A 20,154-nucleotide genomic window follows, 5' to 3' on the forward strand; every position below is an offset into this window, starting at 1 on the left:
AAGGAGCCTGTTGCTGTAACGAAATCGTACAGATGAAACAGTCCTGGCAGTAGCTAGAAACAGCTTTACTAGGTATATGTGCTGTAGGGGGTAACACTGGCTGTTCATCAACATCACTTCTTGAAGGTGCACTTAGTCAAGAGCCATTAAAATAAACAAACAAACAAACAAACAAATAAATAAGTAAATGGCTTCTAACCAGCTTATTTTTGGGGCAGTCCTTGACTGGTACTAGCAAAGGAAAGGTAAATTTGTTCTGAGAGTACGGGATGAACAAGTCAAGCAGCATATTTTGTGCTTTTTCCATCAACATAGCATGTTCAGTACATATTGCCGTATGAACCCACACTTTGAATGTCGAGTGATGTTCCTGAAACACTCTGATAGGAATCCTCAGAGATGTGAAAATGAATTGCTGACATTTGAATTATTTAATTTTGATCGATCTGAATAATTTAACGTTGCTTGTTTGGGAAAATCACAGCCCTAAAATAGGGAAGTTCAGGATTTTATCATTGAAGTTTACTTATACAAATGTCACAGGTTTGACACACCACTGTTGTGTTTTAATTAAATCAGTATCATGACGTTTTGCAGGAACAGGCTGAAATTGGCCCAAAGACTAAGCTAGTAACTGTCTATATTAAAGCAAAACAAATCTAAATGAATATAACAAAACTGGTACCAGATGAAAAGCTCTGTCAAGTGAGTTGAGGTAAAAATAGCCACTGAATTGGTATTATATATATAGTCTGAAAAACAGGGGAGAACTGCGTCAGATCTTTGGCTCCTTTTGTCCAGAGGAAACATTTGTGTTCCTCTCCAAAAGATATTTTTCCTGCTGAAATGCTACAGCATGATAAGAAGACATTGAGGTTACAATAGTTCTGATGTTAATAAAAATAGCTAGTAAGGATTTGAACACTGTAGCACTTTTCTTTCGTGAAGGTTGTAGCACTCATAGCAATGCAACTCCCTTCTCACAAAATGGGTTGAAGACGTGGAGGTCACATAAAGCAGCACTACAGAAGGTTATTGGGGGCATTTTGGCACTGGATGTACTGAAGTGGTGACCATAGTTTCAAGTGCTGGGGAAATGTCTGTAGACTAAAGGAGTTGCTCGAGTTGGAATTGAACTAATATGCCACGGTGCACATAGTCTTCTTTTCAAAGGAAGTGATGGATGAGCCACAAGAAGTGTCTCAGCAGGAAGCTGGGTTTATGTCTCTGAAAATATCAGAAATTGAACTCCTGCCTTTAGAGGGGAAAAAACCCACAAACTTAGGAGTAGTGGATGATCTCAATGTACAACGGGTTGTGGGTTCATATCCCAGGTAAGCTCTTCAACTCGCCTGCTAAGGGGAAGCTACTTGAACTGCTTCTCCCTGGTGCCTCTGCTTTGCTTGTATGATCCAATAAAAGGAAAACATAAGGCATTATATGAAAATCCAGACAACATGAAAGGAAAGCAGAGGGATAAAGTAGAAGCAATGCAACAATCATAAGCTAATGCACAAGTATAAATGACTTTGGGTGTGAAAGTAGAGGAACTGTCAAAATAAAGTGATTGAGTGAACCATTTTGCTTCTTAGGAAATCAGTGGTTGACTGCATTCCTTTCTAATGACTCCTGGCTTGGGATTAGCTGGATTCTATTAATCCAAAGATTGTTAAAATTTGGCCAATTAGATGCTGCATTGCTCAGTAGTTGATGTGTTTCTTGCAAATCAAGAGGCACGTAATTTGCAAGATGATCCTGAGAAATACTCAGTAGCTTGCATTATATTAGAAAAGCAGTGCACAAACCAGCCTGAGTCTCAGCGAGGCAGATGATAGAGATGTGAGGTGAAAGTAGTTTTAAATAATCCGTCTTCCCTCTCTCCTCGATTCTAACCTGCTCCTTAACTGATCCTCAACAACATAGAGGAGTCCTGGCCTCGTGCTCTCCAGCACTCATCATTTCCTAGCACATAGGGTTGCTGGGGTGCCAAACCAGGAAAAACTCTACAAACTCTCTACATTAGAGAGACATGGACCTGTTGGAGCAAGTCCAGAGGAGGCCACAAAGATGATCAGAGGGCTGGACCACCTCACTTATGAGGACAGGGTGAAAGAGTTGGCGTTGCTCAGCCTGGAGAAGAGAAGACTTAACCTGGACCTGAGTTCCACCCTCTGTGTATCTCAGGAATTGCCAAACTGGAGGTTGCTAGTTCTTCCAGAGAAGGAGGACGCTAGGCCAAATATGCTCAGATTTGGCCTTCTGCCTTTTTTTCTCAAGAAAGTTGTTTTGTACCACATGGTTATGGAATGATTGTGGCATAGATACTACTCTGGTATCTAACAGTGTCACACACTGAGCTAAGCTTGGGCCCACACACTAGGCAGCTGAATGTCTGCGCAGTTGTTGTTACAACCTGTTTGCACTATCCTGTTACATACATGATTTAACACATGTGAAACTGCCACCCTCAGGCTCTATATTCCTTGGGGATATTGCTATACATTATCTAGCACAAGCAGGGTCATAGGCTGCTTTTATGAGTCAGAAATGCTGCAAGACAAAATGGAATACTTCATTAGTACTTCGGACCCAACCCCAAACTCCAGATCACATTATCATTCTTCCCCACCAGCACAACGTTTCAGGGCACACTGCATCCAAACCTCGCTTTACTTACCTCATCCTATCTCCCAAGGTAACTTTGAAAAAAACGTCGCTTCTAATGTGTGCCTCACAAATTCTTCACCCTTTCCTGCACCAAGACACTGCATACCCATTAAGGCAGCAATTACAATGAGGTACACTAAGAACATCACAGGATGGGGTCTTTTGATTTTAGGAGTCTGCAGACCCTTTTTCTTTCTGTTGCTTTTAACCGTTAAAAGTTGGTAGTTTAAGAAAAACAACTCTAGGAAAAAAATACTTTGAATCACATAAAGTTTATTTACTTAGTAAAGTTATATTACAATATATACAGTTTCTATTTACAGATACACCTTTCTAGGAAATGAAGCACCATATGATACAGTTAGTATTTTAGAGGAATTTACAGAAATTTTGGTTTTGCATCCAAATAGTTATATCTACAGACATACATTGGTTAGAACCAAGTTCTAAGATGCTGACTTCAGTGGGTTTTGGATTAGACTGCTAGTGAAGTTACCAAAGAGAATTTTAATTGCTGTCAACTATCAACCTGTTATGCTTCAGGATATGAGATCATAGCTCTGCCATTTCTGGGGCTATGTGCAAAGTTAATCCTCAGAGAAAGTCAGAGGTAAAGATAGAAGGTATTTCATAAGACACAAGAATGCAACACTTTCATCAGTAAGATTTTTACTGTCATCAGAACAGAGTTTCATTAGAATGGAAAAAGAACATCGCTTAAGTGTTTACATGCACTATGCAAAGTGAAGTTAAGAACCTGGAAGCTTATGTGATATGGTATCATGCATTCCCCAAGGAATCCATTTACTCTTAAAGGGCTCGTGGCATGAGCCCCTTAACTCAAGGAGAAAGCCAAGCTGTTCGCTTTGTAATCTTTATGCAACCATCAAGAAAAAAGAAGGCTCTGTCCAAGGTACAAAATTTCCTTCAAGTGAATAAAAGGCATTTGGAGGGGGAAAATGCAAAATGAGGTATTTAATAAACTATAGGAAAAAAGAAAGCGCCTAGACTGTTTTGAAAAACATCTTAGATATTTTACATATGCAATTGTTACATTCACCTGATTGTGGGTCAAGTTTTGTATAAACTATTTATACCTTTTGCACTACCTTATTTATGCTTTTCATATTTTTGCTTCACTAGACGTTGGATCTAATGGCTGGAAGAAAGCATTGTTACTCTGAGGGCAGTTATTATGACAGACACAGGTGCTGATCAACATCATTGGCTTTTTTAGAACTTTGCCCTGAGGACAGCGGAACTCAACTTGAATCGTTTTGGTGTTGTGTGGGGTACAGCATCGCCCATCATTGCAGAGGCCACAGTAACGAGGTTTGTATGTCTGCACACTAGTGCAGTTCTTGTATTCAAAGCGAACAGCTTTCAGGGACTTCTTTGTTCGGATACACTTCTTCCCTTTCTAAGAGAAATATGAAGAGACATTAGATACATCATTGCATAAGACAGAAAGCAGTTAAAAATTGACAGGCAAGCATATAGGTCTACTCTGAAAACTTAAATTTGTTGTCTTTGCTCATTCAACAGCAATAAGACTCTGCAGCTACTTCAGTAGTTACTTACAGGTAACTCTGGCAAGATCTGCCCTTTGACACCAGTGTTACTGGGCCAGGAATAAATGACAAATAATTAAAGCCCACTCTTGACATCTGAGACAAGCCAAACCAAAACTCATTAAGAAACTATATTCCACTGGAAAACTTCTCAGGCTAGTGTAGTTCCATCAGAGAATCAGGCAGCCAAATGAGCAATTTACAGGACTAGATTCAGGGGGAAAAATATCATTAAAGCAAACCTCTAAAGTCATTACCAATTCTTGGGACTCAAGGCAGAATCAGCTTTATCCATGTTATTCTTAACAGACAGTTGTCTAACTTGTCCTTGGAAGTCTTCAATGACAGAGACTCCACATCTGACCCAGACAATCCTAACTGTTCACTACTCTTACTGCTTGGAAGGTTTTTACTCATGTATTAATTATTATGCAGTCTAAATTCACAATTTATTCTTGTATTCCCCATGGACTCAGAACAGGGTGCAATATCTCAACACAGTTATAAGAATGCATCTCCGTTCTCTTGCATTCAGAAAAAAAGTTCAGTTCAATCAATTTTTCCATATCAGAACATGTTTTCTAGACCTTTGATCATTCTTGTTAGCCTCCCCAACTCTTCCCAAATGTTTCATATCCTTTTCAAAACACAGTATTTTAAAACACAGTATTTAAAACAAAGCATTCATCAAAGGCCTTAGCAATGCTTTCCAACACTCAGAACATTACATGAACTGATGGTCCTTTTACCTAGCTACATGATATTATCCCTGACAGAAACACTTGTATAATGTGTAGAAGCAGCAAAAAAGTCAGGTCCTTTAGTGTACATAAAATGCATGTGTACATTTATTGCACCTGAAGTGTCAGTGTTGGATTTGCTTTTGGAAAAAGCATCATAAGGATTAAGATATCATTCAATTTACCCAAGCAGATTTTGCAGGACTTCACACATTTCTCTGCAGTTCCAGATGCTCAACAGACTAGAAATCTGACATATCCATCTGCATGATTAGAGCAGCTCTGAAGTATACATGCAGGTAGTACAATTGCCTTTGTGGGGGAAGTTAGACTGTGTGAGCTGTCAAAATAGTCTGCATGTACAATACATCTGATCAGTTTGGGATGGCTCAAAATATCATAGAATCATAGAACGGTTTGGCTTGGAAGAGACCTTTAAAGGTCATCTAGTCCAACCCCCCTGCAATAAGCAGGGACATCTTCAACTTGATCAGGTTGCTCAGAGCCCCATCCAACCTGACCTTGAATGTTTCCAGGGATGGGACATCTACCACCTCTTTGGGCAACCTGTGCCAGTGTTTTACCACCCTCATTGTAAAAAATTTCTTTCTTCTATCTAGTCTGAATCTACCCTCTTTTAGTTTAAAGCCATTACCCCTTGTCCTATTGCTACAGGCCCTACTAAAATGTTTGTCCCCATCTTTCTTCTAAGGCCCCTTCAGGTACTGGAAGGCTGCTATAAGGTCTCCCTGGAGCCTTCTCTTCTCCAGGCTGAACCCCAACTCTCTCAGCCTGTCCTCAGAAGTGAGGTGGTCCAGCCCTCCGATCATCTCCTGGCCTCCTCTGGACACGCTCCGACAGGTCCATGTCTTTCCTGTGCTAAGGACCCCAGAGCTGGACGCAGTACTCTAGGTGGGGTCTCATGAGAGCAGAGTAGAGGAGCAGAATCACCTCCCTCAACCTGCTGGAGGTGCAGCACAAAGCTACTGAGCAGACATAGCAAGCCTAAAGCTTAACAAAACCACTGGGTTTGCGGCGCATACGCTTAAAGGTCTATTTAGGCACACTTGCATCTGGAGAATTCTAGACCATAATATTGCAGCCTTGCAATTACAGCTGAAGAGACTCTGCTCCCTTTGTAGCATACCTTATCGAATGGCTCTTCATTTTCACAAGGTCTTATCATGCAAAGCCGTGTCTGCTTCACCATCTCACACTGTTGATTTCTGTTGGTAACGCGGGTGGAAAAGCCCATTCCACAGCTTTTGGAACAAGCACTCCATTCTGTTGTCTGCTCAATACAATTGGCACTTGAATCCGACACATCGATCCCGAGCGTGGCCTCTTGTCTGTAGGCTGGAGACAAAATCCCACAGAACTTTATCACAAGAAAAACTCATGTGAAAACCCAGTATCTAACTGAACGCTACCACATCTGGGAAGAAACACGAGACAAAAAAAGGTCCAAAATCCAAGCATTTGACAGGATTTAGGAATTTCAAAATCTGCCTTTTTTTGGGAGCCCTGGATGGCAACTTCCTACATCTAAAAATAACAGAAAGGTGCATATCAGTGTAATCAGCACAGTATTTAGATTCAGTTCATTCAAGTCCACAGCTGGAAGAATTATTGCCAATGTTTTAAGCAGTTTAGAACTCTAATTCTTTATTCCTCACTCTTTCCAATGGAAATACATTATTAATCTGTTCTAAAGCTATCACATAAAAATATTTATATTAGATATGATTTGAGAGAGACTGAATGATTTATCTAAACTAATAAGCAGCATGGAAGTAGAGTCCTTTACTCCAGTCATCATAAAGTCACCTGAACTTGTAATTATTGACAGATTACAGCCAGAGTGATGGTGGGGAGGAAGGAGGGAAGTAATTTCCAGGAGTTATCACGGCTACTCAAAGCCATAGCTAACTCTGACCATTGTCCTGCCCTCATGGCAGTGTTAAGCTGTATTATGCAAATATTGCTAATGGTATAGTCTGGTTCAGCGGTTATCGTAAGAGTAAACAGAATGAGGCAACACGACTGAGCCGTCAGGCACAGCTCATGCTGTTAAGTTCCTCTACAACAGCATTTCTGCCTTTTGCATGGTGAAGCTCCCAACAGGTGGCCTCGCAAGAGGGATGGCCATTGCTAGAAAGAATGCGGATAATCCATCTGTAGGCGTTTTACAGATTAGCCTGTCACTGTCAGACAAATCAAAGAAAAGGAAAGATAGTAGAAAGGTGGCAAGCTTTTTGTTTATACCTTATGTGCCTTACAACTGACACTTCATAGCACTCTGAAAAGCTATTAGAGCTTTTCTTCCTGGATCCTTCCTTACTTGTTTTTCAAATGGATTAGCTGAGTTTCGGCATAACTAACTGCTTAAGACCACAAAGAGCAGTGACTGGAAGAGAATGCAGTGCCCTCAACTCTCAGTAAAAGTAGCTTATTATTCATGTTGAACTAATAGTCTAATTTAAAGGGCATGGAGACATAATTCAGTAAGAAAACAGGGGGAAAATATTATGTAGCTTTTTTCAATTACAAAAGTATTTTATGAGTTCTGCATTTTGGAATGGGACGGGTTTTGTTTTTGTTTTTTTTTTTAGATCCACTCACTCCATTTATAACCACTGCTTCTCCAAGTACTTTGTAATGCTTTTGATGCCAACAATAATGATGAGAGCTTTAGCACAGACAGGCAGGAATTTGCTGGCATTTTAGCTACCATGATGACCACTTGTAATAGCTGGGGAATTTAGGGGAAAAAAGTCTCTTGCAGACTAAGCTCTTAGAATAGTATTTATGATGTAACATTCCTGCAGAGCAACTAGTGAGACTGAAGCTTTGATTCTGGAGGGGGAGGAAATGTTTGGAGGATTATAAGCTTGCCCTGTTTTATTCTGCTCACAGAACTACTCTGTACCAGATAAACAGCAATTCCAGAATTGGGAACTAACTCAAGTTAGCTGCCTTTTAAAACTGCTATGCACACTCATCCTCTAAATATCTTTTCATTTATGTATCGAGCTCCACCTGTATTCATAACGCCTGGTATCGTTCCTAGTGATTCTAGATGAGAAAAAAGATCAGAAAAAAACAACCGCACAAAGCAATGTGTCTTAGATTTGGCAACCCCGTGGATTTTTTTGGTATGATATCACCTCCTCCTCACAATGACTGCGATAATTAGTTTTAGTTTCCTCACCAGCCATAGCAAAACCTCCCAAAATCACTTCATCTTTAGGGTCGCAGATCCACTTCTCACAACACTCTCCAGGGACTTCGATTTTTCTGGGGAAAGGGCAGTCAGGGCCGGGGAGCAGCAGGTCCAGGTTACAGCGGGGCAGGCAGCCGATCTGTCCGTCTCGGCAGGTGCACTGGTACTTGCAGCTGGGCTGGAACGTTTCCCCGTTGCGATAAATCATCCCATCAAACACGCAGTTGTCTCCCTCCAGCACTAGCGGGAAAAGGGAATGCATCTCACTGAGACAGGGCCCGCTCGGCACCATCCCCGTGCCTCCCAGCACACTGCGGCGGCGGGCGTCCCCTCCGTCCCTGACCGGGCCACCCCAGACACCCTCCCGGGGCAGCGGGAAAGCCCCGGGGCCGCGGCGGCGCAGGCAGCCCTCAGGAAGAGCCGCTTCGCCTGAGGGAAGGCGGGACAAGAGCCGCACAGCGACACCCTCCAGCGGACACCGCGGCGGGCCCTGTCCCGGGAAGGTCTCCCCGCCGGCCTCCCAGCCCCGGCGCCCCCCGCCCGCCCGCCGCCACCTACCCATGCAGATGCCGGCGGCACCGCCGCCGTCCTCGGGGCCGCGGTCGCAGTAGAGGCCGCTGCTCTCGTCGCAGGGCAGCAGCGGGGAGCAGCTCTCGCCGCGCTGCCGGGCGCACACCAGGCAGCAGGAGCAGCCGTCCAGCACGGCGGGCACCCCCGGGGCGCAGCGCGGCGGCTCGGCCGGGCAGCGCCCGCCGCAGGGCCGGGGACATGCCGGCTCCCGGCCGCTCACCTGCGGGGACAAAGCGATCCCGAGGGCCAGGTCACAGGGCCAGCCCGGCCGCCGGCTCCCCCCACCCGCCGGTCCCTCAGGCGCCCCGCACTTGCCTCGCACAGCCGGAGGAGGAGGAGGAGCAGCAGGGCGGGCAGGCCCTGCCCGCCGCCCGTCGCCATGGTCCCGGCCGCCGCCTCCCGCCGCGCCGCTCAGCTCTGCCGGCAGAGCCATTGCAGCCGCTTATATAGAGGCCGTTGGGGACCCCCCTCCGCCACCCCACCCCCTCTCCCCGCGGCGGGCAGTGCGGGCTGGAGGCGGGGAGCTGGAACGGGGCCGGGCGCTCCGCTCCCCCCGCTGCTCCCGCCACCTGCCCCGGCAGCGCCGGGCTCCGGGCGGCACAGGCGGGAGCCCTTTCCCCGGGGGCGTTACATGGAGAAGGGACCGGAGCCCCGACGGCAGGTCGGCCGAGCGCCTGAGGCGAGGGGCTCCCCCACACGGGGGCTGCCGGCCTCAACCCGTCCCTACGGCCCCCTAAACCCACCCGGTTTGCCCGCAGGCATCTCCCACACGAGCTATGCAGCCGGTTATAAGCGGCAGGGAAGCACGATGCTGCCTCTCTGCTGCTGAGGGGCTGCGCTACGGTCTGTGCAACAGTCAGTACGGTCGGGCAGTGCTTGGCGTTCGAGAGTGACCGCCCCAGACGCAAGCACCTCTCAGGGCTACAGCGCTTCTGACCCTGGCATGAGGCATTATGGAGGCCACAAATGAACCCCACGAAGATAAGGGGTTGTGAGGGTGATGTGTGCTCCTCAGTAAACTCTTCAGTTTCAAGTCGCAGGCACTGTTCATTACCAGAGCGGTGCGGGTGTATCAGCTGGTGGGAAACTGGGAGCCCTCCATGCTCTGTGCAATGCGATGAGTTGAACCAGTAACAGACTCCCCGGTGCTCGCATGGCGTGCAACCATGGGAGATGCAGAGCCGACATGTCAGGCCTTGGGAATGCTTTGGAGAAGTAACTCCAGCGCTCTGTGTCATGCAGTTGTTTCAGTGTGTGCAGGACGGATTTAGGCCAAGCGTAAGGGAGACTAAATCTGTTAACAGGTTTTACTTGTCAGGAATTGCCTTCTGCCCAAGGCAGGCTTTCTTGGGTCTTGCTAGGATACAGATATTCTCTATTCCCGGTTGTCTGTGGGTAGATAATATGCACTGGATTCTGTTGTGGCTTGTTAAAGAGAAAATATTTGAAAAATAAACAAAAGCTGTAGACTGACTAGTGAAAACAAGATGCCTTTTAAGCTTAAGACATGACACAAGTGGTACTCATGAATTTACAAGGCTGCTGTAGCTCTAAGCCAAAGCAATACTCAGCACAAAACCAGAAATCACCAGATATAAGTTTTGTTTTGGATAAAAGTCACCATGCCTTTCTTGATGCTGAGCAGCAACAGCAGGGTTTTGGAGAAGCCTGTCATTCTGGGCAAGGCAGACTTCACCAGCGCAGCAACACGCGATCTCCGGTCACATATTGGCCCTTTGTTTTCTCGTTCACAAACAGCAGGATGAGCCAAGGGGGACATTGGGTTGTTCAAACCTTATTAACAGCTTGGTCATGGGTTTCAGGCTCAGTCATCCTCTGCCTTACAGGTCATTTCACCTTCCTTATCTCCTTTCTTTTTTTTTTTTCCTTGCTTCTTTGCCTCTTGCCTCTGAATTAGGCAGTCAGTGTAAAAACACTTTTTTACTGTACCTTGCTTGTGAACAAAATGACCAATGCTCTTGGCCAAGCATTAAGATTTGCTAAAGAGACTCATGACTGTTCCTGTAGTTTTCCCAGAAGCAGAGCTGTAAGCCAGAGGGGCACATACGAGATCTGTTTTTGCCTGTCCCTCCGTATGTGAATCTGATGAGGTTTTCAGTGCCGATAATTGTTCACAGCCACTGAATGTTACATTCCCTTTCAATGAGATTACTTCACACCACTCAAATATCTTCTGGTCTATAAAATGTTTCATCACATAAAACTGCAGAGAGAATCAAAGAAATGAAAAGGATATTTGCCAGAGTACTTAATTTGGAAAAAAATAACTGGTTTACATGCATTTAATAAATCTATTAAGGCCCTGATTGTTTCTAAAATACCAGTTATGAAAATAAGGTGATGCTGCAGTTCACTACAATAGGGCCAAATACCTTTTCCCGGACATTTCAGTCCCTCCAAAGCATGCATAATTTGGAGTCTCTTGGAATTGCCAGTTCTAGGATGCTGCTTCATCTTCCTAACAGTGAATCTTTTGTCTGTACTTGTTTTACAGCTTTTTTAAGGGTGACATACTTTTCTTATGATATGAACGTACCCTTTGTTACTCCTCACAGAGCAAAACTATGATCAGGTAGAGGGGTTTCTCTCTGGCTCAGCTAGCAAAGAATAGCGTTTATTCATGATATAAAATTAATAGGTACAAATAAATATTTTAGTTTCTCTGGGTTTGCTTTCTTTAAAGAACTCTATTGAAGTGAGTTAATACTAGGGTTGCCACCTTGGTTCTAGCTGTTGCAAAGGGTAATCCCTCCTAATATGTAATTATCCTCTGCTCTTCACTCTGCAGGAAGACACAGTCGGAAAACAGTGTTGAGAGGTGTGAGATCAGGAACAGAGTCCAGCCACAGAGTCCCCAGATTAAGAATATACTTAAGAGCTTTCCTGCACCAGGGTCATGGGCAAGGAAAGTGTTGTATGGTACCCAGTAAGAGGAAAACAGGTCAGTAATCTGTAATTTCTGGCCATTAGGGACATAACCTGTATAGGTATACGAAAGGTTAACTAGAGGCTCTGGAGGAGAACAAAACCTGAAGTGTTCTCTAATCTTAGCTTTAAAATTCAGCTTCTAATTGCTGTGAATGCTTAAGGAAGCCAGATGATGTGTCTCATGCTGCACTTAAGCATTGCCAAGACACAAAGTGCTTTTCAGGTATCTCTTCTTTTTAGACAGGATGCAACTTTGTACTTACTGCAGAGACCATATACCCAAAGGCTGCAGCAGCTGGTATGAGCTCCTACATGGGCCAGTATCAGCTTTTGTAGTCAAAGCTTTCTCGCTCTGGATTTCCACAGGTCTGCCTTGTGCTAAATCTCTCGCACGGTTGTCTGGACATGATCTTTATTCAGATGTTTACCTCCATAGAGGTAATAACCCTTAATGTGTCAATTTTACCCATCCTGTTTACTTCCACACCACCAGATGGGTTATGTATGTTTTACCACCAAAACGCCAAAGGAAGCTCTATCTCAAAGACTGGAAGCAGAGATTACAAATAAAAGTGGCTTAACTCTTAGAGAGTTTCTGTTTTTTCATCCTGTTCCTATCCAGAGGTGTCTAGGTATGTATCAAGAATTAAAAAAAATCAAGCATTCATGGTAACATCCTTCTGTTTAAAGCCAGCCTCCTGTGAAGGCCACTGCTTCACAAAAAGCAGCCCCACAGAATTCTCTTGCATTCTTTGTGTATGGCAAGTGGTGCAATTTTTAGAGAGTAAAATTGTCATAAATACCACATCCTTCTCTTTCTCTTTCTGTTCATTTGTCCTATGATTTTTTTACCGAACAAGTGTAAGGCACATGATTCATCCCTTGCCCTGCACTCTCTTAAATTTATGCCCTTTCTGGTAGTCTGCCTCACAAATCTCAATATTTTTCTTGAAAATATTGTCATTTTTGATTTTTAGCTAGCCCTTCTCAGCCTACATGATAGCTGTAAATTCCAAACATCTTTTGGGGCTGTTAGTGTTGCACATGACCTAAATATGGAACAAACAAAAATTATATAAACACCCCCATAAATTCATAATACCAGTGATATTATCAGCTTTCCCTACACATTGACACATCAATAGCAATCCATCAGACTTGATTCCTCCCTCAAAATATGGTAGCAGCATGAGAGGTTCTTCAGCCACGGGTGAAATGGCTATAACTAAACCAGTCCTATTTGTCTGAGCTGGTAGAAATGCTGGAAGAAGATCTGTGAGGTGTGAAACGTGTTGCTCACTTGGATGACTTGGTACCTCAACTAATACTTAGGGTCATCCTGAATGGTCATTCTCATTTAGCCTGAGCCATTCAAATTAACCCTCCCTGACTGCAGCATGCTTTGAGGTATGTACCACAGTCATTGTGGGTCAGAAGAGATCTGTCCAAGGTTCAAGTGGACTTTCTTACATTTATTGCTGCTTATATGACTAGTCTATAAGTACTCTGGAATTTTGAAGTTGCTGTTTGACTTCATGAGGTTTTAGCTTTCTGCCTCCTTGACTTCCGTACATGCTACAAGAAGAGATAATCCAGACACGAACATTTAACTGAGCTTTTGAGTTCATCCTCAATGTTTAGGGCTTTAATGTTGATGAATGGTGTGATTAATCTTGAAAATGGTACCTGAACTACAAATATGAAACTCAGATGCTGGCAACATTACTTCTGATGTCAGTGTTAATGAACTGTTTTATTTCTCATCAAGCTATTGAGAAAAGATGAGAAGGTTGTTTCCTGTGAAGATTTATGCAGATTCGTGAATGGTGCCAACAACTTTGGATCAAGACTCAGTGTTTCCTATTCATAGTAGGACGTTTGTTCTCATCAGGCAGCAGAACTGTGTTCATAGAAGAGGTTCTATATTTTGATGTATTTTTCTTTTGCAGCAGGATCGAGTGGACAGCATCATTACCCAGAAGATGCCCTGAGTACCCCACTAGAAAGATTCTGAGAAGGAAAATGGTCTTGAACCAAAAAAGGTTAGTCTGCTTAACAATTATCAAAGGAGCTACAGTAGTTCACCATGAGTAATACAATCTGTTTCTGGAAAGATCTATTCATGCTGAGACAGTGTACTTGTAATCCTGTTGCATATGTCATGATAGAGATGATGAAGATATTGCTGGCCATTGGAGATCAATATGCTCATGGTATGCTCTTGCTGAGTGAACCAGGCCAGTGAGTTTTCCCCAGTAGTGAATGCACAGAACCCAATAACTTCCCTCTTCAAAAGACATTCTGCCTCTGCTGAAAGATGGATATTCCAGGAAAGCAACTGGTTTCTTTAATGATAAACACTATTAACTGTGCCACTATTTTAAGTAGGATTTACGGTGTAATTGTTTTTAATGGCAATATGATCAGAACTTAATTATGACTGTGTTTTTGAGTTGAGATTAAAAATAAATTATCCTTTTGCCTATAGAAGACTTCTTGTACTTTTTATTTTGTACAGTGTTTCGTGTGGTGTTTTACAATTCCATTGAGCCTATACAATGATACCATCAGTTTTGTGATACTTAAGTCGTGCAAGTGACAGTGATTTGGATTTTTTTTTTTTTTTTTGAGATATACCTGATGTGTTATTCAAAAAAGAACAGTTTTGGCAGATTGGAAATTTGGAAAAAATTTGTTGGAAGCAAAATATTTTAGAGTTGTTTTTTTTAAAAATACATTTTTACATACAATTGAAGAAAACTTTGGAATGAGATAACATTTCATTTAAAATTGAAACATCATTTAGAAAATGTCAAAATGAATTATGTGGGGATGGAGAGTTGCATCGTTACTGTCGTGGTTCACCCCTGGCTGGCAACTGAGCACTACACAGCCTCTCCCTCGTTTGCCCGTGGTGGGATGGGGGAGAGAATTGGAAGAGTGAAGGTGGGAAAACTCATGGGTTGAAATAAAGACAGTTTAATAGGGAAATCAAAAGCCTTGCACACAAGCAAGGCAGAACAAGGAATTCATTCCTCACTTCCCATGGGCAGGCATCTGCAGGAAAGCAGGGCTCCATCACGCCTAACGGTGACTTGGGAAGAGGAAACGTCATCACTCTGAACATCCCCCTCTTCTTTCTTCTTCCCCCAGCTTTATCTGCTGAGCATGATGTCATATGGTATGGGATATCCCTTTGGTCAGTTGGGGTCAGCTGTCCCGGCTGTGTCCCCTCCCAACTCCTTGTGCACCCCCAGCCTACTCGCTGGTGGGGTGGGGTGAGGAGCAGAAAAGGCCTTGGCTCTGTGTAAGCACTGCTCAGCAGTAACGAAAACATCCCGGTGTTATCAGCACTGTTTCCAGCACAAATCCAAAACACAACCCTGTATCAGCTACTGTGAAGAAAATTAACTCTATCCCAGCCAAAACCAGCACAATTACTTTTGACTCAGACAATTCTGTGCATTCAAAAGACATTCACAAAATGTTCCAGTTTGTTCTAATCTGCATGTTCCACTAAGAAAATTCCATCTATTTCTTTCCTCCAGACCTATTTCAGCTATATAGCCTGCTGGGAGTACTTCTAGCACAAGTTCACCAGATGAAGTTGCTAGATATAACTGTTATTTTGGGGAACATAAGAGGAATTTTAGCTTTATAAGAAAGCTTTTATTATTATTTTCTCATTTATGATTGGCTCTAATGTCTAAAAAGCTATGGTGAGCAGCAAGAATTTTTGCCCTTTGTAGTCAGAAGAGTGCAGGTGGAAGTGTTTGCTGTGGTTTCATGTGGGCTGAGATTTTTAGAAAAGACAGCCAAGAAGCACAAACACGGTATCCATACTGTTACAAACAGTACAAATAACAGGGTAGGAATGACTCAAGTCCACACTGCTTAGGGCTGTCATTCGTTAGAGCAGATACTCTGTACACATTAATTAGCATTTAATTTTTCACCCCCTGGGATTCTCTGTACCATTATGGTCATAAAACATAACTATTTTTTGGGTGAGGGTAGGATGACTGAACAAAGTGCTTGAAGTAACATAAGGGCTATGCTGCAGCCCACCAAAATGGTGTTTGTATACAAGGAACCTGAGAGTAAGTAAGTGTTGCATACCATGGGATTTGGTATGGATGCCTGCTTCTGCTCAGGATGGCAGTAGGTGTGTGGATTCAGGAACATGTACACACGTTCTGTAGTACTCATTTTGACTATGTTGGGAAGCAAAGGGATGAGACTTGTGCCAGAAAAGGGTTTTACTGGCACATTAATGTTTGCTCTCAGAAGAAATGAAATAATCTTTATTTGCTTATTTAATTTGATTTTAAAGTTTACTATCCCTAAATGTATAATTATGCTTTGTATCTGAAATTACCAGACTGATATTACTGAGAATCTAAGTTGGGTCTGTTTTACTGCATGAGATGATAATGGATAAACAGAACTGGGGAAATTTTCCTTTCTTTATTCGCTGGGTGAAACTCATTTTGGTGCAGAGGGCAAATAAAGTCCTTGAGGAACATATCACTTAATTTCTATTTCAAGAGCTTCAGTAAGAGATACACGGACAGGTCATGTGGAAGATAAGGGGTTTTGGCTCTTCCTGCATGAAACAGCTATTAAACAGTTGCCTCTCAGATTGCTTTTGAGAATAAGAATACCGGTATGAGTAAGGGCTGGAAGAAGAGGCTGGCAAATTGAAGAACCTAATGGTGGTAAAATGTGTGTTCTGCAATCAGAAAGTTCGTTCAGCAGAGTGGGGTTTCCCCTTCTTTTTTCCTCTCTAAAGAATAGGCGTTCTTCAGGGCATGCCTGAGAGAAAGGGCTATGGCTAATGAGATCCTAATTCACCTAATTGACAGTTCCTGACATTTCCAAGTAAGTGTTCTTACCAAATGGCATGATTTAGGGCTGTCCTTTGTGCGTGTTTCCCATATCCTTATCGGTCTCTGCCAAGAGCTGAATAATCTGGCCATAAGTAATGAAAATATATTTTATAGTTTTCATTTCATTTTCCAATATGCTTTTGTCATATTCTTTTGTGGCCATAACTGAAAAAGAAAAAGCTTGGGAGAATAAATAAAGACTTTCAGTGTGTCCTGGGAACAAGCAGTTCCAGAGATTTTGAATTGGGAGAGTTCTGATTTAGAAACTGTAAACTACTGAGAATGCGAGGCAGGGCAAACAAATGAAGTACAATTAAATTGGACCCTCTTAGCTTGAGCACTTCCTATAATCTCTGTTGTTGCTTTGCGCCACAGGTCTAGAGGCAATCTCAGAAGTAATTCTTACCATTTATGGTTTTTTAAGGTTAAAACTAACTTTTGCTCATAGAGCAAATGACTAGCCAGTAAAGACAGTGAAGTACAAGAGTAATACGTTCCCTGCAGAGGAGTACTCCATAGCCAGCTCTGACCCACTCTGTGAGGGGTGTGCAGGACAGCCATCCTGTCTCAAAGTGAGAAGGGCAGGGATGCTGAGTACACATAAAGAGGGTTGTATCAGAGACATACCTGGCACGAGATGTTCCTTCTTCTCGCTGGAGTAATGTTGAAGATCATACATTTCAGTTCAGACGTGATTTTGAGCATCTATCATTTATCTCAATCAGTAATACATCTGCATTTTCTCCATCATCTGTTCTGAGTTCCTGCATTGTCCGCAAATAATACATTTTGGGTTGGCAAGCTGGATGCCCTTCCAGGGAACCGTTCCCAGCCATAGTTCCTGGACCAATTGTCTGATCTTCCCAAAATCTCCTTGCTCTTTCCGTAAGTTAGGGCTTAAAAATACTCATAAGGAAATACTGAAATTTTGGTCTTTTTGTGACAGCCAAGCCTTTACTGCTGGCACTCCAAAGAGATTTTTTCTCCTTTAGAGAGCCATATGATATCAGCATAGCATACCATCTAACTGCATGTACTGATTCTCGCCAAAGGAAACATACTGAATTGAACTTCGCCCACCCAGAGGAGTCACAGAGTCCAAGCACTTTATCAGCCATCCAGCAAAGAAATCGAAGAGGTGAAAGATGGAAGAAATGATTGGTCATCTAATCTCTTTTTCTGTTTTTGCTGGTCTGGTTGCCAGGGAGATACTGTATTAAAAGGAGTGGTCCACATACTCGCTTCACTTATAAGCTGCCTCGTTGTAAAAACAGCATTTAAAAAAAAAGTTTAAAAATACTTGTGGATTGAAAATGTTATTGTGTCATTGTTTAGCCAAGCTCAAATAATTTAATACTTTCAATATTCCTTGTAAACGATCCATTTCGGCTTTTTTCTGTGTTTCTCTAAATTTTATCCAGGTTTTCCTACTGAAATCCATAGAGCAGAAAAAGTCTATTCAGACCAACATGCCATTTTTTCTAAATCAAAGTCAGGGGCTTGTTTATACAGAGTGCTTTAACACAGTTCATTCCCTTTTCCCATTTTCCTTTCTTTGGTCCCTCTAAAAGCTTCCAGGACAGACTCCCTCTGTTTTCTCTTTTGTGGAAATGCAAGCTGGATATGAATTTAAAAAACCTTTTTTTTCCCAAATGCTTTTTTCGTTAGGACACATGTGCTTGCTGATACATATGTTTCAATTTGAAATAAACTCACTGCAAATATTGACCGAGGTTAGCAGCACATTCACTTGCTCTGTAAACATTCTCAAATTCGAGGAATGAACAGAAGATCCAGAAGTCTATGGGTAAAAGTTGGGATTACTTTTTAGTCTTCTCTTCAAAAAAGAGATGTGGGAGGGATGCAGGAGGTCCTGGCAGAGAAGTGGTCCTGCCTCATAGGGAAGGGCAGGGCTGAACCTCACAGTCTGTGCCGTACACCACTAGGGCTTGTGGAGCTGCAGAGAGGTTGCAAAGAGGATGCTGTAGCTACCAGGGGAAAATTCCAGCTCAGCTGGTTATTTTATAAGTTCAGTTCTAGAGGTGGTGTGTCAAGAAGCTCCAGGGCAGTATTTCTACCTTCAGACTGCTGCTTCTGCCAAAGCTGGAGAGAGTGCTGGAGGGAATTTACCAAGGTGAAAGGACTGTAGAGGTGGTAGCCACCTGGTCTGGCACATAACGCTGGGTCTTGTGAGAATGTAGCAACTCCTTCTAGACTTGAAGGAAACTGGTATCCTAACCAAGTGCTAGACACACAAAACTGCCTGTTTTGGAACACTACAACCTCAATATTTTTGCAGAGGAACATGGAGTAAGATATAATACCTCTGAAATCGAACATCATCCTTAATGAGTTTGTTAACAGGCAGCTATAAATACAAGCAAATGTTAAGCAAATACGAATGTGAAGTTTTCCAGATTATTACTTCATAGAGAGGCAAATTTTATAACGTGCTGGAAGTGTTACCAGTCATTATCTTCTGAGAGTCCACACAGCTGAGGAAGTAGATTGAAAAGCATTCCTGATAGCGTAGAAAATGATGTGCATTGATTTTCATTACTGACACATTACCTCCTGTTTCACGATTTTTTGAATGTTTGTGTGAAGTTTTGACAAGAAAATTTACGGAAAGCTGGAGCACCCTGCATTAGTATTCATTACATTTGAATTTATGGGTGTTTGCACTACAATCATATCTTTCTGCCACATTGAAAAGGTCTCATGACTATTCAGGTAATGTACAAAGCAGCCAGAACTGTTATGGTGATGTGCAAACAGCGCTTAGAAAACTGCAGAACAGGAGTCCCATTGTGAGTTTCAGTGACTGGCTGTTTAAAGCCAAGTTTATCAATAAATCTAGATTGCAGGGGGGAAAAAAAAAAAGGTGGAAATCTCCAAATAAATATTAGCAAGACAGTAATTTGATGACTTCATACATCTGTAATAGGCGAGATTGAGTTGAAGATCTTTGACTCATGACAATTACTATACTGGACATCCTGTGGCAGTTTTGTTGGAGGAAATTAGGGACTCAGAAGTGTAATGGTGTCAGAAGATCCAAGAATGGAAAATGATACCCTGTGTATCAAATCAGATTGTCAGCTACTGCTTTCTGTGCCATCCCACTGCCACAATGAAACAGTAATTCAGGACTCAAGCCATAGTGTATTGGGTTTGTGTGGCAAGGTTTTGGTAGCGGTGGGGCTACAGGGGTGGCTTCTGTGAGAAGCCACTAGAAGCTTTCCCTGTGTCTGATAGAGCCAATGCCAGCCGGCTCCAAGATGGACCCACCGCTGGCCAAGGCCGAGCCCATCAGCAGTGGTGGTAGTGCCTCTGGGGTTACGTAGTTAAGAAGGGGAAAAATGGCTGTGCAGCAGCAGCCAGAGAGGAGTGAGAAGGTGTGAGAGGAACAGCCCTGCAGACACCGAGGTCAGTGCAGAAGGAGGGGGAGGAGGTGCTCCAGGCACCGGAGCAGAGATTCCCCTGCAGCAGACCATGGTGAAGCAGGCTGTCCCCCTGCAGCCCATGGAGGGTGATGGTGGAGC

The 20,154-nt window shown here is 43.1% G+C and overlaps 1 protein-coding gene across 1 annotated transcript; it reads right to left on the reverse strand.

Moving 5' to 3' along the window:
• Positions 1 to 2,920: 2,920 nt before the first annotated feature.
• Positions 2,921 to 9,207, reverse strand: CCN3 (cellular communication network factor 3). The gene is made up of 5 exons (XM_075743436.1): positions 9,087 to 9,207; positions 8,760 to 8,991; positions 8,190 to 8,441; positions 6,126 to 6,334; positions 2,921 to 4,087 (listed from the first exon to the last, which is right to left on the reverse strand). The coding sequence occupies exons 1-5, from the start codon at positions 9,150 to 9,152 to the stop codon at positions 3,791 to 3,793; spliced, it is 1,056 nt and encodes a 351-aa protein (XP_075599551.1). The 5' UTR covers positions 9,153 to 9,207; the 3' UTR covers positions 2,921 to 3,790.
• Positions 9,208 to 20,154: the final 10,947 nt, after the last annotated feature.

This window comes from Balearica regulorum, chromosome 2 (genome assembly GCF_011004875.1).
Source record: "Balearica regulorum gibbericeps isolate bBalReg1 chromosome 2, bBalReg1.pri, whole genome shotgun sequence".
NCBI classification, from domain to species: domain Eukaryota; kingdom Metazoa; phylum Chordata; class Aves; order Gruiformes; family Gruidae; genus Balearica; species Balearica regulorum.

Excerpts from the sequence above, each read along its gene's own strand:
- CCN3 (XM_075743436.1), bottom strand. The coding sequence starts at position 9,152 with ATGGCGACGGGCGGCGGGCAGGGCCTGCCCGCCCTGCTGCTCCTCCTC. Across the intron at positions 8,442-8,759 it reads TGCCGCCGGCATCTGCATGG|TGCTGGAGGGAGACAACTGC; the intron begins GTAGGTGGCGGC and ends TTTTCCCGCTAG. Across the intron at positions 6,335-8,189 it reads GGGAGGTTTTGCTATGGCTG|CCTACAGACAAGAGGCCACG; the intron begins GTGAGGAAACTA and ends TTTTGTCTCCAG.